Consider the following 18,426-nt stretch of genomic DNA (forward strand, 5'->3'; position numbering starts at 1 on the left):
TGAGTATTGTCATCAGCCTGAATATGTTGCTCTACATTAACATGGCAGTCTATTTAGTCAATCAGGTTATGTACACACATTATCTAATGGCTGCCATGCACAAGCTATGCGCTGGTGTTCTTAGTGACATGCTATTACGGAGGACAAACTTGCCATAATTGGAAATAAATAAATAAACTCACACCTAAATAGATGAATAAATGAATACATCCGCACATAATTAAATAAATGACCAAGGAAATACTCAAATACTGACCAAAATTCATTCCTTTTCTCGACACATCTGTATGCATTTAGTTATTTATCTATGTTTTATCTAATTATTCAAACTTTAAATAATTTCCTTCATTTATATATTTATTTATTTAGATATTTCTTCCTCCAATATGATAATAACGGGGTGTCAATCAAACGTCGGTGGGTGGTATCTAACACACCATTGGTTGATCAATAAGAGCTACGACGCTAATGTTCCATAGGAAGGGCTATACATTGCAATATGAATGTCCAATACTAGGCTGAATAATAGGCTGAATAGTGAGTTGATTTCCCACCGTGAAATTCCTGCAATAAGAGTTACGATGCTAACGTGTGTAAACTCTTCACAGTTGTGTTCTGTGGGTGTCACTGAATAGGCTGATACCCCATTTCATGGACCCAAGATCCATAGGTAAGGCAGTACAGTGCATACAGTATGCCCCCATTGCAATTATAAAGTCTAATATATCCGAAGTGTGTTTTCAACTGATTTGTCCTTTTTTGCTAAATTAACAAATTGTTGTCTTTTGTTGAATTTATATAATAACATTCCAAATTTAAGCATTATCTAGTCTAAATATGGCATGATTCCACTATTTGTATCCGTTTGCATCCGTTTCAATAAGGGACTTTTATTTTTAAGGCAAATAGCAAATTCTACTATTGTGGCTAATCGTTATTGTGGCAAGCTTCACATAGGTGGCTCTGGCAGTGCTTGTCTCTGCTGAATACGACTCATCTCCAGATTACCTGCTCTTCTGTTTGGAGGCATGCAATGAACACTTTGGTCAGCTAGCTGCTACAAGGGACACATAGGTGAACAAATATTTTTGCTAGCTATTTCCGCAATTTCCTGCTGCTAAAATTCGAATAGTTCGCCTAATTTCAGTTTATGTCACAAAACACGAAATGTATAGTGTAGACTAGAGAATCCTTGTACCATCTAAACCACTGTGAAATATATTTTCAATAACCCAAAATATTGCATTTTTAGCTGTTTGAAGCTTGTGTACAAAACCAAAAGTAAAAGAACAGAAAGTATAGAAATAGCACACATACAACCAGTTTTAGACTTGCTTTTAATGAGAATGACAGATCTTTAACTCACATTTCTATATGAATGTGGTTGGGTCACCCAAAAAGTGACATATTGCATCTTTAACTAGCCAGCTATACCGCTGTGGGAAAGCTAGCCCAATATTGGACTAAAGGAGCCTAACGTTACTCCGTAGCCCAAGGAGCTTACACGTTCTGTTTCTCAATTGTGGTACAGTTCTAGAAACATAAATCCCCCTGCTTTCATATCACATCAAAAATAAATTCACAAATGCAAAATGCATACTTACTGTACACAGTTTAAAAAACCCCCGATAACACAGTTGTAGCCGACAATATTTTTTTATTGACAACACGTTTGTGCCGTCTGTCTTCTGTTTACACACAGGTGTTAGGAGGTGCAGATAGCTAATTAGCACAGGTAGTACACTGTTTCCATCTGTTGTCAATAAATAAGTGGTATAACATGAAAAAATGAGTTGAGAGCATCCTGACCGGCTGCATTACCGCCTGGTATGGCAACTACTCAGCATCTGACCATAAGGCACTACAGAGGGTAGTGTGTACGGCCCAGTACATCATTGGTGCCAAGCTTCCTGCAATCCAGGCCCTAACTAGGTGGTGTCAGAGGAAGGCCCAAAAAATGGTCAAGTCATAGACTGTTCTCTCAGCTACCACACGGCAAGTGGTACCGGAGCGCCAAGTCTAGAACCAAAAGGCTCCTTAACAGCTTTTACTCCCAAGCCATAAGACTGCTGAACAATTAATCAAATGGCCACCCGTACTATTTACATTGACGCCCCCCCCTCCATTTGTTTTTACACTGCTGCTACGCGCTGTCTATGATCTACGCATAGTCACTTTACCCATACCTACTTGTACAAATTACCTTGGCTAACCTGTACCCCTGCACATTGACTCGGTATCGGTACCCCCTGTATATAGCCTTGTTATTGTTATTTTATTGTATACTTTTATTCTTTTTTGCTTTAGTGTATTCAGTAAATATTTTCTTCACTCTTTCTTGAACTGCGTTGTTGGTTAAGGGCTTGTAAGTAAGCATTTCGCTGTAACCTGTTGTATTCGCTGCATGTGACAAATAACATTGATTTGATTTGATTTTGATTTGAATACAGCTATAAAAAAAGAACCACGATTTAGAACTCTCCTTCTCTTCAACCCTTCAGAGACAAACTACCATCTGCTCTCACCAACCCCGTCACACAATGAATGGGAATAGGAAGGAATACTCTGATAGGCTAGGAGCTTAACGGAAGGGTGGGAAATAGAAAATGAACTGCTGAGCTAGAGGCTCCAAATAAGTAGAGTGATTACACTTAAGTGTGGCCTTTTAGACTGTGGTAAGGAGGGTGTATTCGGCCATTTTGGGTGGCATTTGGTCTCTGAAGCAGTGCTATTATGGGGCACAGTGGTCATCCATTTCAGGCACAGCGTGGTGGTATTGACCATAGACACCCAGGAAGAAAGGCAGGGGGGGCGATCCAAACCCAGAGCAATACGTATACTATGGAGGAATAGTGAGGTTTGGCGTGTGTTTCAAGTTTTATTTGTCACATGTACAAGTACAGTGAAATGCTTAACTTGCAAGCCCTACCCAACAGTACAGTATTCAATATCAAAATAGTATAACAAATAAGAAAATAATAATACAAAATAAACAAGAGAAATAGAAAATAAGAGAAAGAAAAAAATATGAATGTAAGCTATATACAGGGTCAGTGGCAGTACCACATATGCAATGTGCAGGATACTGGAGTATTTGAGGTAGATACCTTATATACATAGGCAGAAATTAGGAGAAAGTGACTGGTAGCAGGATAAATAATAATAGTAAACAGTGTGGCAGCAGTATAAATGGTGTGTGTGTGTGTGTGTGTGTGTGCGCAAGAGTGTCAGTGTAGGGCGGCAGGTAGCTTAGCGTTAACAGAGTTGGGCCAGTAACTGAAAAGTGGCTGGTTTGAATCCCCGAGATGACTAGGTGAAAAATCTGTTGATTTGCTCTTAACCAAGGCACTTAACACTAATTGCTCCTGAAATTTTGCTCTGGATTAGAGTTTAAACAATTTTAAACGTAGGCCTGATGGGTGGATATACATGTAAACAGGACTGAAAAGTGACTGATAGCAGGAATATATTAATGGTAATGTAAACAGGAGTTATAGTGACCAGTATCATGATAAATAGATATATACCAATGGCAATCAATGAACAGTAATGTAGTGGTAGTAATACATCAAATCAATAATCATTTTAGCAGCAGTGTGGCATTAGTAATGAGTTTGTGAGTAAGAGTTACAGTGATGGTGTGTGTGTATGAGTGGCAGAGACCTGTGGATGGACATAGAGTCAGTGTGGCTTGTCTGTGGGAGAGGGAGAGCAGTAGTTGTTTGCCATTTAATAGCCTTATGGCCAGGGGATAGAAGACGTTTAGGAATCTGTTGGTCTGAGCCTTGATGCACCGGTACCGCCTGCCGGACGGGAGCATGGAGAACAGTCATGTCTCGGGTGGCTGGAGTCTGGCAATTTTCCGGGCCTTCTCAGCAACACCTGACCTTCTCCCTGTAGGCTCTCATCACCGCTGGTGATCAGGCCTACCACCAGCATGTCGTCAGCAAACTTGATGATGGAGTTGGAGTCATGTGCGGTCACACAGTCGTGGCTGAAGAGGGAGTACAGGAGGGGGATAAGCTCACAACCCTGGGGGGCCCTCGCGTTGAGGGTCAGCGTGGCGGAGGTGTTGTTGCCTACTCTTACCACCTGGGGTTGACCCATCAGGATGTCCAGGATCTAGTTGCAGAGGTGGTCAGTCCAAGGGGCCCAAGCTTGAAGGGATCTATGGTGTTGAACGCTGAGCTGTAGTCGATGAACAGCATCCTCACATAGGTAATAATCTTTTCTAAAATGGGAGAGGGCAGTGTGGAGTGCCAACTATGTGTCGGTCTATCCCTGTTCTCTCCTCTCTGCACAGGCCATACAAACGCTTCACATCGCGTGGCCGCTGCCACTCTAACCTGGTGGTCCCAGCGCGCACGACCCACGTGGAGTTCCAGGTCTCCGGCAGCCTCTGGAACTGCCGGTCTGCGGCCAACAAGGCAGAGTTCATCTCAGCTTATGCTACCCTCCAGTCCCTCGACTTCTTGGCGCTGATGGAAACATGGATTACCACAGAAAACACTGCTACTCCTACTGCTCTCTCCTCGTCTGACCACGTATTCTCGCACACCCCGAGAGCATCTGGTCAGCGGGGTGGTGGCACATGCTCTCTTTCTCCCCTGACCCATCTGTCCATCTCCTCCTTTGAATTCCATGCTGTCACAATCACTAGCCCATTCAAGCTTAACATCCTTACCATTTATCACCCTCCAGGTTCCCTTGGAGAGTTCATCAATGAGCTTGACGCCTTGATAAGTTCCTTTCCTGAGGATGGCTCACCCCTCACAGTTCTGGGTGACTTTAACCTCCCTACGTCTACCTTTGACTCATTTCTCTCTGCCTCCTTCTTTCCACTCCTCTCCTCTTTTGACCTCACCCTCTCACCGTCCCCCCCTACTCACACGGCAGGCAATACGCTTGACCTCATCTTCACTAGATGCTGTTCTTCTACTAATCTCACTGCAACTCCCCTCCAAGTCTCCGATCACTACCTTGTATCCTTTTCCCTCTCGCTCTCCTCCAACACTACTCACTCTGCCCCTACTCAGATGTTATTGCGCCATTGCAACCTTCGCTCTCTCTCTCCTGCTACTCTCTCCTCTTCCACCCTATCATCTCTTCCCTCTGCTCAATCCTTCTCCAACCAATCTCCTGATTCTGCCTCCTCAACCCTCCTCTCCTCCCTTTCTGCATCCTTTGACTCTCTATGTCCCCTATCCTCCCGACCGGCTCGGTCCTCCCCTCCTGCTCCGTGGCTTGACGACTCATTGCGAGCTCACAGAACAGGGCTCCGGGCAGCCGAGCGGAAATGGAGGAAAACTAGCCTCCCTGCGGACCTGGCATCTTTTCACTCCCTCCTCTCTACATTTTCCTCTGTTTCTGCTGCTAAAGCCACTTTCTACCACTCTAACTTCCAAGCATCTGCCTCTAACCCTAGGAAGCTCTTTGCCACCTTCTCCTCCCACCTGAATCCTCCTCCCCCCCAACGTCTCTGCGGATGACTTCGTCAACCATTTTGAAAAGAAGGTCGACAACATCCGATCCTCGTTTGTTAAGTCAAACGACACCGCTCACATTGCCCTACCCTATGCTTTGACCTCTTTCTCCCCTCTCTCTCCAGATGAAATCTTGCGTCTTGTGACGGACGGCCGCCCAACAACCTGCCCGCTTGACCCTATGCCCTCCTCTCTTGTCCAGACCATTTCCGGAGACCTTCTCCCTTACCTCACCTCGCTCATCAACTCATCCTTGACCGCTGGCTACGTTCCTTCCGTCTTCAAGAGAGCGAGAGTTGCACCCCTCCTCAAAAAACCTACACTCGATCCCTCCGATGTCAACAACTACAGACCAGTATCCCTTCTTTCTTTTCTCTCCAAAACTCTTGAACGTGCCGTCCTTGGCCAGCTCTCCTGCTATCTCTCTCAGAATGACCTTCTCGATCCAAATCAGTCAGGTTTCAAGGCTGGTCATTCAACTGAGACTGCTCTTCTCTGTGTCACGGAGGCTCTCCGCACTGCTAAAGCTAACTCTCTCTCCTCTGCTCTCATCCTTCTAGACCTATCTGCTGCCTTTGATATTGTGAACCATCAGATCCTCCTCTCCACCCTCTCCGAGTTGGGTATCTCCGGCGCGGCTCACTCTTGGATTGCGTCCTACCTGACAGGTCGCTCCTACCAGGTGGCGTGGCAAGAATCTGTCTCCGCACCACGTGCTCTCACCACTGGTGTCCCCCAGGGCTCAGTTCTAGGCCCTCTCCTATTATCGCTATACACCAAGTCACTTGGCTCTGTCATATCCTCACATGGTCTCTCCTATCATTGCTACGCAGACGACACACAATTAATCTTCTCCTTTCCCCCTTCTGATAACCAGGTGGCGAATCGCATCTCTGCATGTCTGGCAGACATGTCAGTGTGGATGACGGATCACCACCTCAAGCTGAACCTCGGCAAGACGGAGCTGCTCTTCCTCCCGGGGAAGGACTGCCCTTTCCATGATCTCGCCATCACGGTGGACAACTCCATTGTGTCCTCCTCCCAGAGTGCTAAGAGCCTCGGCGTGACCCTAGACAACACCCTGTCGTTCTCCGCTAACATCAAGGCGGTGACCCGATCCTGTAGGTTCATGCTATACAACATTCGTAGAGTATGACCCTGCCTTACACAGGAAGCGGCGCAGGTCCTAATCCAGGCACTTGTCATCTCCCGTCTGGATTACTGCAACTCCCTGTTGGTGGGGCTCCCTGCCTGTGCCATTAAACCCCTACAACTCATCCAGAACGCCACAGCCCGTCTGGTGTTCAACCTTCCCAAGTTCTCTCACGTCACCCCGCTCCTCCGCACACTCCACTGGCTTCCAGTTGAAGCTCGCATCTGCTACAAGATCATGGTGCTTACCTACGGAGCTGTGAGGGGAACGGCACCTCCGTACCTTCAGGCTCTAATCAGGCCCTACACCCAAACAAGGGCACTGCGTTCATCCACCTCTGGCCTGCTGGCCCCCCTACCTCTGCGGAAGCACAGTTCCCGCTCAGCCCAGTCAAAACTGTTCGCTGCTCTGGCACCCCAATGGTGGAACAAGCTCCCTCACGACGCCAGGACAATCACCACCTTCCGTAGACCCCTGAAACCCCACCTCTTTAAGGAATACCTGGGATAGGATATAGTAATCCTTCTAACCCCCCCCACCCCCCCCCCCCCCCCCCCCATATAGATGTACTATTGTAAAGTGGTTGTTCCACTGGATATCATAAGGTGAAGGCACCAATTTGTAAGTCGCTCTGGATAAGAGCGTCTACTAAATGACGTAAATGTAAATGAGTGCGACTGAGATTGCGTTGTCTGTGGATCTGTTGGTGCGCTATGCAAATTGGAGTGGGTCCAGGTTGTCTGGCATAATGGAGTTGATGTGTGCCATCACCAGCCTTACAAAACACTTCATTATGACAGATGTGGCAGTTTGGCAGTTTTTGGGAAGAGGAATGAAGGTAATCAGTCTGTGAAGACGCCTGCCAGCTGGTCTGCACATTATTTTCTTCAACCTTTATTTAACTAGGCAAGTCAGTTAAGAACAAATTCTTATTTACAATGACGGCCTACCCCGGCCAAACCCGGACGACGCTGTGCCAATTGTGCGCCACCCTATGGGACTCCCAATCACGGCCGGTTGTGTTACAGCCTGGAATCGAACCAGGTTCTATAGTGACTCCTCTAGCACTGAGATGCAGTGCCTTAGACTGCTGTGCCACTTGGGAGCCCATATGCCCTGAGGACACGCCCCGAAATACCGTCTGGCCCTGCGGCCTTAAGAGTGTTTATTTATTTTTAATATATATTTTTTTTACTTTTACCCCTTTGTCTCCCCAATTGGTAGTTACAGTCTTTCTCATCCTGCAACTCCCATACGGACTTGTGAGAGGTGAAGGTCGAGAGCAATGCGTCTTCCGAAACACGACCCAACCAAGCTGCATTGCTTCCTGGCACAATGCCCGCTTAACCCGAAAGTCAGCCACACCAATATGTCGGAGGAAACATCGTACACCTGGCGACTGTGTCAGCGTGCATGCGCCCGGCCCGCTACAGGAGTCTCTAGAGCGCGATGGGACAATGACATCCCTGCCGGCAAAACCCTCCACTAACCCAGACAACGCTAGGCCAATTGTGCGCCGCCCCATGAGTCTCCCGGTCGCGGCTGGCTGCGACAGAGCCTGGACTCGAACCAGGATCTCTAGTGGCACAGCTAGCAACTGCGATGCAGTGCCTTAGACCACTGCGGCACTCGGGTGGCGGCCTTAAGGGTGTTTACCGTTTAAAAACCTTACATCAGCCTCGGAGAGAGAGATAACCCATTCCTCCGGATCAGTTGGGGCCCTCATGCAGGGATCTGTGATAGCCCTGTGAGCGGTAGCTCGTTCCTTTAACTTAACGCGCACCTCAGTGTTCATCCAGGGCTTTTGAACGGTGAAGCAGTAAATCTTCACTGTGGGGATGACGTCGGCGATTAATTTCTTGATGACGGAGGTGGTTAGCTCGTCGATACTATCGGTGGAGTCCCAGTCAGCACTAGCAAAGCAGTCCTGCAGCATAGCTTCTGGTTCGGTAGGCCCTTTTTCTACAGAGCATGTCACAGGTACTCCCTGTTTGAGCTTTTGTTTGTAAACAGGAACCAGGAGTCCTGATCTGATTTGCCGAAGAGGGGACGAGGGAAGGTCTTGCATGCTTGCTTGTGGGTTGAGTAACGGTGGTCTTTATCGCCCCTAGTGGCGCAACATTCACACACACACACACACACACACACACACACACACACACACACACACACACACACACACACACACACACACACACACACACACACACACACACACACACACACACACACACACACACACACAGCCTTTAGAATCACTTACCATTAGACGCAGTGAAATCGATGGCCACAGTGAAATTGATCTGGGTCCTGAAATGAGGATATAGAAGAGAGAGTGAAAAATCAACAAGAGAAGTACAGGTAACCACACCTACAAGTCAAACTCCATTACACACCTCCAGATAAATATATGCAAAGCACAAACTAAAGATATTTTCTCTGGACACACACACAGACACACACACGTGCACAAGCACGCGCATGCACACACACAGACACACACAATGTAAATTTAATACATGGGAATTGTTGCTAATTGCACTGTAGTCACCATCATCTTTAAGTGACCCTGGTAATTAATTCACTCTATATCAGTGTGTGTGTGTGTGTGTGTGTGTGTGTGTATGGACTGAAAATTCTTATTCTTATTCCCTTTAGAAAGAGGAGCAGGGACGAGAGGTGCATGACATCCTCACATTGAGCTGAATAACAAGCAATTAGACTGCTTGAGCACTTAAGAGAAACATAACCTTAATCCAATTTTCAGACTGATGAAATGCTCTTTAGCCGCAACGCTAATGTATGAGTGAGAGAATAAACTCCAGACAACCTCGTTAGAGCTCAATCCAGAAAGAATATAACAATAAGAAAGAGTCAAATATTCACATTCATATTTTGGGATAGAGGGAGGGATGGAAAGATTTGGGATTTTTTTTGGATCCCTATTAGCTGCTGCAAAAGCAGCAGCTACTCTTCCTGAGGTCCACACAAAACATAAAACAATAACAGACAAGAACAGCTCAAGGACAGAGCTACATACATTTAAAATAAATATAGAAATTAAAAAGCTTCTTTGCTGACAAAACACTTAGGAAAAACATATTACTTTACATAGACATCCAAGTTATTTAGGTCAGATAGGGGAGAGGCATAGTGCTGTGAGGTGTTGTTCTATTCATTTTTTAAGTTGATTTTGTTGTTTGATTGAGCAATTTGAGATAGAAGGCCATTCCACGTAACCATGGGTCTATTTAATATTGTGTGTTGCCTTACATTTGTTTCCGAATTGGGGACTGTGAAGAGACCCCTGGTAGCATGTCTGGTGGGGTATGTATGTCTCTCAGAACTGTATGTTATATTATTCAAGATGTGATAAAACCAGAGCCTGCAGGACTTGTTTGGTCGAATGTGGTGTTAAAAAAGCAGAGCATCTCTCTATCACAGACAGACCTCTCCCCATCTTTACAACAATTGAACCAATATGTCTTGACTATGACCATTTACAATCTAATGCAACACCAAGAAGTTTAGTTTCCTCAACTTGATCAACAGCCACATCATTCATTACCAGATTCAGCTGAGGTCTAGCACTTAGGGAATGATTTGTACTAAATACAATGCTTTTGGGTTTAGATACTGTATGTTCAGGTCTAGTTAATTACTAGCAACCCATCCCAAAACTGACTGCAACTCTTTGTTTAGGGTTGCAGTGATTTTACTAGATGTGGTTGCTGACGTATATAATCTTGAAACATCAGCATACATAGACACGCATGCTTTGTTTAAGGCTAGTTAGTGGTAGATCGTTAGTAAAAATAGAGACCAAGACAGCTGCCTTGCGGAATACCACACTTTACATATTTGACATTAGAGAACTTTCTAGTAGCTTTTTCCTGCAGGTGATGACCAAGAGCACCCCTTTGGCCTCATGAGTGGAATGTTATTAATCAAGATTTTTCTTTTTTCTTACGACTAAAATCCTGTGTTTCAATGTCGAACATTTTTGTTATATTTCAGTCTTCTGTGATGTATATAAAGTACAATTTTGGGATGCAAACTCAAAATGTAATACATTACAACTCCATAACTGACATGGTACAGATGTCTTCATTTTTTAAGCCTATAACCATGTGTGTGAGGTGTATACATTTGTTTCAAAGTAGATTTGTTTAAGACTACCAAGAATCACTCTGTGTGACCCTGATTTAGTCCACTGCAGTAAAAGGTTAAAGAAGACCCTAGATAGCTCTTAACCCATGATATTGTAGAGAATGCAAAGCCATAACACATACGTTTTTCCAAAAACAGATTAAGGTCAATAATATCAAAGGCTGCAATAAAATCTAACAACACAACTCCCACCATCTTCTTATTAAACATTTCTTTCAACCATTCATCAGTCATTTGTGTCAGTGCAGTACATGTTGAGTGCCCGTCTCTATAACCATGCTGAAAGTATGTTATTAATAGCATTGTATCTGGTCAAAACCATTTTTTTCCAAAGGTTTGCTAAGAGCCGGTAGGAAGCTGATAGGTAGGCTGTTAGATCTAGTAAAAGGGTACTTTACCATTCTTGGGTATCGGAATGACTTTAGCTTACCTCCAGGTCTGATGACAAACACTTTTCTTCAGGCTCAGATTAATGATATGAGAAACAGGAGTGGCAATATGTCCAATACCATCCTCAGTAGCTTTCCATCTGTTGTCAATATCAGGTGGTTTCTCATTATTGTTGGACAACAATTTTCCACCTTTCCCACATTAACTTTACAGAATTCTAAATTACAATGGTTTCTTTCATTATTTGGTATTTTATGCATAAATATGATGGCTCGCGGGTTGTTGTTGACATTTCATGTCTGAGTTTGCCCACTTTACCAATGAAATAGTCTTTAAAATAATTGACAATATCAAAAGGTTTTGTGATGAATGAGCCTTCTGATTCAATGAAGTTGAATTGGTCATTCTGCCCATAATTTAATTTAAAGTGCTCAAAAGTTTTTTCCATCATACTTTATATAATTGAACTTACTTGTTTCATAATACAATTTATTGTTCTTTTTGTTCAGTTTAGTCACATATATTTTACATTTATAGTAAGTCTGCCAAGCAGCTGTGCAGCCAGACTTATTAGCCACTCCTTTGCTTCATCTCTCTCAACCATAACATTTTTCAATTCCTCATCAATCCACCGAGGCTTAACAGTTCTAACAGTCAGTTTCTTAATGGGTGCATGCTTCTCAATAACTGGAAGAAACAATTTCATAAATGCAACAAGTTCAGCCTCTGGATGCTCCTCGTTACACACATCAGACCAACAAATACTTTTTACATCTTCAACATAGGAATCATTACAAAATGTTTTGTATGATCTCATATACACTATTTTAGGCCCAGCCTTTGGAACTTTGGCTTTTCTGGATATAGCCACTATATTATGGTCACTACATGGTCACTACAGAGTAAGAAATGGAGGGAGGAGAGATGTGACGGTCAAACCTCTAGGACCCAGGTATTTATTAATAGTTATGGGGAGCCGTGCTCCCCTGACTGCACCTACCCTGGGTAAACCAGACTGAATAATGAATAATGAGCTCAGCGTTGCTTCATTTCTCTCATCAGTCTGGTTAACCAGGCTAGATCTCTCAGATCTCCCTCCCTCCCCAGCTGTGTGTGTGTGTGTGTGTGTGTGTGTGTGTGTGTGTGTGTGTGTGTGTGTGTGTGTGTGTGTGTGTGTGTGTGTGTGTGTGTGTGTGTGTGTGTGGCCGTGTGTGTGAGAATAGGTAAAGGTCAGTGTGTGTAATCAGAGTGAGAGAAACTGGGAAGCAGGGGAGCTCCTCTCAGTCTCTTTTCATAAAAGTAACATAGAGATCTGCACCCTTTCTTCCTGCCTGCCTGACTAACTGTGCATACGACCTTGCCGTCCATTCTTCAGTCTGTATTCTCTGTAATATACAATACATTTGCATTCAGTGCGACCATTCCTTGGAGTGTTCTCTTTACAACGTAGAGAGGTAGCCAGGGTGCTGTGTGTGTGTGGATGTGTTCCTAAGTATTGTTTGAGGGGTTTTCAAACTATTCCCAGTAGTTGCACTAGACTGGCTGCTTCTGCTGCAACTTCTTCTTTTGATTGGAGCTGGCACTTAATCAATTTACTGTCAGCATCTCCTTCGCACACAACACCCACTACCAATATCCTCGACCACTCCGCAGTTTACAGGCTCACTTGCTTACACACAAACTTTTTGTTGTTGTTGTATTTTCTCTTTATTGAAATAGAATGTCACGAATGAAAGGGTTGCGGCAAGGGGGAAGATAAATACACACATGAAGGCGCAGGTGGGGTTTGAACCCATGCCGCAAGGGGCAATGTGTGGTCCCGAGTCAGCCGCGCTACCACTAGACTCTGGATGATATTTCAAAATGAATTATAAAACCCATTTCTGACACATTGCCCTGCCCAGTCAGTATAGATCCAGGTCAATATTCAATGCACTTTGCTCTATCTATAGTCCTTCCTTTCAGTCGCCCTGAATTTACCCCAACCTTTTTCCCTCTTTTCCCATTCCTTCCCAGTCATCTCATATATCAACATTTTTCTCCTCTCTGTCAAGATGTGGCTGATGTAGTTTTAACCATTTCCCTCCTAAGAGGAGGCATAAACCATAACCAGAAAGTGAGAGATATACAGTAGGGCCATTTATCCTCTCACCTCATTACCCCCCTGTCCTTTATTGTGATCCTGAATGGAACGGGCAATTGCAGTCGATGTGAATGAATGAATGAATAAATGAATGAATGAATGAATGAATGAATGAATGAGAGAACATATGTTTCCCATGCCAATAAAGCCCTTTGAATTGAATTGTTTGAGAGAGAGGGAGAGAGAGATAACCTTTTTATGAAGTTATTAAGGGCTTTTTATTCCAAGTTTCTGCGTTGGCTTGATGGTCCTAAACGGTCACTGATTGTCCTAAGTGGTTTTTAGAGGATTGGTCATAGCCAGGGGGAACATTCTGATCTCTCCGATGAAGGCCTCAATAGACATTAGCTTTCAATAAGTCTCATTTTCATCAGCTAAATATCTTTTCATAGATAGTTGGTTTTTCCTAAGACCCATCCTGTTTTTCGTCCTTGCATTTGTCTCAACTTCCATTCCCCAGAGAATAGAGGTCAGATAATGTTTTATCTTGTAGAGTAGACGTGTCATTACTCTTGTTAGAGCCCTCCAGCTGGGGGGGGGGGGGCTACCGACTGTCAACACACCAAAGCTGAAGGGTGTCAGTGAGCGCTGTCACAGTTGTCAAATCGGCTACATCTGAAAAGCCCTGAAACCTCTGAAATGTCACCTCTCTCCTTGTGACGGATGTTGTGATCAAAGCATTGTCCTCGATGACTTAAAGGGACACTTCACCACCATAATAAAGTCGATACCACCAACGTGTATAGCCATCTGTTATTTAGAAACTAGGCTCTTTAGATATGGGATTTATGCCAGGCTGTGTATCGCTATAAGGATATTATTTGTGGGATATTAATATCCATTTACTGTACATATGTATGTATGTATGTACAGTATATATGGCCTAGAATGTATGTCTTAAAGACAGGAAATCATTCATGCATGGAATAATTCCTGTCAGGGATAAGCGCTGAGAGATGTAAGATGCTATGGATGTGCATAAAAGTACACTACATAACCAAAAGTATGTGGACGCCTGCTCGTCGAACATAGGATTTCAAAATCACGGGCATTCATATAGAGTTGGTCCCCCCCTTTGCTGTTTTAACAGCCTCCACTCTTCTGGGAAGGCTTTCCACTGGATGTTGGAACATTGCTGAGGGACTTGCTACCATTCAGCCACAAGTGCATTAGTGAGGTTGGGCATTGATGCTGGGCGATTAGGTCTAGCTCGCAGTCGGCGTTCTCAACAAACCATTTCTGTATGGACCTCGCTTTGTGCATGGGAGCACTGTCATGCTGAAACAGGAAAGGGCCTTCCCAAAACTGTTGCCACAAAGTTGTAAGCACAAAATCGTCTAGAGTCATTATACGCTGTAGTGTTAAGATTTCCCTTCACTGGAACTAAGGGGCCTAGCCCAAACCATGAAAAACAGCCCCAGACCATTATACCTCCTCCACCAAACTTTACAGTTGACACTATGCATTCGGGCAGGTAGCGTTCTCCTGGCATCCGCCAAACCCAGATTTGTCTGTCGGACTGTGTAATTCAACACTCCAGAGAACGCGTTTCCACTGCTCCAGAGTCCAATGGTGGAGAGTTTTACACCACCAGCCGATGCTTGGCATTGCACATGGTGACCTTAGGCTTGTGTGCGGCTGCTCATCCATGGAAACCCATTTCATGAAGCTCCCAACTAATAGTTATTGTGCTGACGTTGCGTCCAGGGGCAGTTTGGAACTCGGTAGTGAGTGTTGCAGCCGAGGACAGACGATTTATATGCACTACGCGCTTCAGCATTCGGTGGTCCTGTTCTGTGAGTTTGTGAGGCCTACCACTTCGCGGCTGAGCCATTGTTGTTCCTGGACGTTTCCACTTCACAATAACAACACTTACATTTGACCAGGGCAGCTCTAGCAGGGCAGTATTTGACAAACTAACTGGAAAGGTGGCATCCTATGACGGTGCCACATTGAAAGTCACTGAACTCTTCAGTAAGGCCATTCTACTGCCAATGTTTGTCTATGGAGATTGCATGGCTGTGTGCTCGATTGCATAAATAATTCAAATGTTATTGGTCACATACATATGGTTAGCAGATGTTAAGACGAGTGTAGCGAAATGCTTGTATACACCTGTCAGCAACGGGTGTGGCTGAAATAGCCGAATCCACAAATTTGAAGGGGTGTCCACATACTTTTGTATATATTGTGTATATCACAGAGTGTGTGTGTGTTGTATGTCGTGTGTGTGTTCCCTTCTCCTCCCACTCACCCTCCCTTGATGTAATCCAGGAAGGTGCACTCTGATTCCACTGAAAAGGAGAGGAGGGTCACCTGGGAGACAAAGCACAAACAGAAACATGAGACCTCAGTACCCATTCACCTCCAGACCTCTCAACACACACACACACACACACACACACACACACACACCCTAGTCCCCACATAGACCAGCAGCATATGTTGACTCAGACGGAGCCACGCTCTCCAATAGCACATCACCCTCCACATCCTGAAACAAGACGTGGGATGTGGCGGGATGCAACCTACTCTCATCACAGACACATACTGTAGATGATTGATGAGTTCATTACTACACTCTATGAAACCACGGGGGAGAGGGGAGAAAGAGAGGAAGCGAGAGACAGATAGAACAACATTAAGCGAGAGAGAGAGGATGGGATGCGTATGTACAGCTCCATCTGGGTTTATGATAGGGAGAGAGAGAGAGAGAGAGCAGCTGGGAACGTGGGATCTGGGCCCTGTAATCAGTCTTCGTAGCGAGCCAATATCACATTAGCCCGCCGCGTGCTACGAGATGCTAACTCCACTACTCCCACTCTCTGATCTCTCCTGGGGGGGTGAGGGGAGACTTTCATATTCTTCCTTCCTTCCTTTCTTTCTTTATTCCTTCATTCCTTTCTTCCTCTCTTCCACTCCTTCCTCCCACGTTTCACTGCTGTTGTCATTGTTCAAGAACCTCTCTCACCCTCTCTTGTTCGATCGCTTCGCTAACTTTGCATTACCTACTCACCCCTCCTCCCTCAACGTCCTCCCTCCATCTGTCAATGTTGCGAAACAACGTACAGTACACTAGCTAGTTAGCTGGCTCTAAGAGCTCACAGCTCTGCTCTGTGTGTTTCTCTGACAGAGACAGGCACTATTGTCTAATGTCTTTAGACAGCTGAAGCGGACAGAAATGTGTGTTCTTCATCTTTCACAAGTTTTAATTAGCAGGAAGGCGAGAGAAGAGGAGATACCAGTTAATGAGCAAAACCTGCATTGACAATCACAGTCTATGGTTGGTAGCACTGCTCCTTTCAACAGAGCCCAGATAATCATCAGAGAAAACCATCATAATTACCAGGAGAAGAAGTGCAGAGGAGGTGAGTGAGGAGTGAGGGAGAGAGAAAAGGGGGAGGGATGGATGGATAGTAGCGAAGGATGACAGCAACGTTCTAACGCTCATAATGTGTAGGCTATAATCACCGTTCCAGAATTCCCATATTTCTTTTTCTTCATTTTCTTTTTGATATTCACCACCTAAGACAAGAAACGAAATGACCAAATTAGAGAGAAAGAATAAGCAATTATGTTACATTTAGGAGAGATTTAGAGGATGGTGGACATGGTGGGAATTCTCCTCACAGCAGGGGGCTTTTAGGAAGGAAAAAAACAAGTAATTATGTAAGAAAGGAGGCAGCGATGAGAAGTGTAGTACCATACATCTCCTGTAGGGGAAAGGCTGTTTCTCTGAAAGAGAGAGAGAGGGTGTGATACAGGTTTCATGTTTCATTAGTCAACTGTAAAATGTATACGTACTGTATTTTTCTAAGAAGCCTCTTTGTCTAATTCTCTCAATCCATTTTCTCTATCTCTCTGCTCCCCCTTTCTCTCTCTCTCATCTCTTTTCCCCATCTTTCTCTCTCTCTCTCTCTCTCTCTCTCTCTCTCTCCCCATCTCTCTCTCTCTCTCTCTCTCTCTCTCCCAATCTCCCTCTCACCATCTCTCTCCTCTCCCTCTCCACTCTCTCTTTACCCCATCTCTCTCTCTCCCCCCTCTCTCTCCCCACATATACACACCCGTTCCCTCTCCATCTCTGCTTCCCTTTCTTTCTCTCTCTCTCTCTCTCTCTCTCTCTCTCCCTCTCTCTCCACCCCCCCCCTCCCTGCATCCCCCGCCCCACCCTCTCGCTCCGTCTGTTCTCTGTCCATCCCTAATTAAGTTCTGTAACCAACATAATGAGAGGGTGTGTAGGAGGGAGGGACACCATAGAGAGGCATTCTAATGCATTACCTAGGTTCAAATACTATTTGAAATAATTTCAAATACTTTAGCTGGGTTTGATTGAGCATGCCTGGTACAACGGAACCAATAGAATAATTGCAAAAGTCAAAACCCCGCCCATCTGGCACTCCAGGCAGACTAGAGGAAACGTTTGAAGTATTTCAAATGATTTCAAAAGTATCTGAACCCAGGTCTGACTGATGGAAGGCAGGACTGGAAAATGGGGCTGGAGAGAGGGCCAGATCCACACTATTGACAGGCTGGATGTGGGAGGAAGACTGATGGTAGGGAACTGACTGTCGGTGCATGAACAAACAGAGGAGAGGCACACATACTGCATGTCTAACGGAGGGGTAATGGAGATGGTTCGGTGAACCATACTTGAGTGATGTGTAACTGTGACTGAGAACTGAGGACTCGCATTAGCTCCCCATTGCCAGAAGCAAGATGTTTTATCCAGAAGTAAGTTTACTGTAATCTGAGTCAGGGAAACTAGCCCTAAATTATATCAAACCACTGGTCCAAGACAACATTAGTCATTTTACAATTAGGGAGAGAGAATGATGAGCAGGAGATTCACTGGAGGTTTCGGTGCCAAAGTAAGAATCAAAGTCTAAAGAAAAAACCCTCTCTCGTTTGTGCTTCCAAAGACAAAACCTGCCTGGTCTCATTAAGGTCCCCTGTAGCGCCAAGGGGCCTGGAAGTGACAGACAGTGACAGGCCCTAATCTAATCTAGGGAAGACAATCTGGTTGACACGCAGACAGAAAAGAGACCTGCTGATGCTGAAACTAAAGGACCTTTCTGTCACTGTTCCTG

General features: G+C 44.8%; 1 protein-coding gene across 2 annotated transcripts in view; it reads right to left on the bottom strand.

Annotated features, from left to right (window-relative positions):
• The window catches only part of LOC106582685 (copine-5), a 197,548-nt gene that overhangs the window by 17,958 nt on the left and 161,164 nt on the right, over window positions 1-18,426 (bottom strand). For both annotated transcript variants that reach the window (XM_014165981.3, XM_014165982.3), the window contains 3 exons: window positions 16,811-16,864; window positions 15,594-15,655; window positions 8,900-8,946 (listed from right to left, as the gene is read on the bottom strand). In XM_014165981.3, the coding sequence (XP_014021456.1) occupies window positions 8,900-8,946; window positions 15,594-15,655; window positions 16,811-16,864 (163 nt within the window). The remainder of the gene's footprint in view (window positions 1-8,899; window positions 8,947-15,593; window positions 15,656-16,810; window positions 16,865-18,426) is intronic.

This window comes from Salmo salar, chromosome 22, assembly GCF_965601325.2.
Source record: "Salmo salar chromosome 22, fSalSal1, whole genome shotgun sequence".
Taxonomy (NCBI): domain Eukaryota; kingdom Metazoa; phylum Chordata; class Actinopteri; order Salmoniformes; family Salmonidae; genus Salmo; species Salmo salar.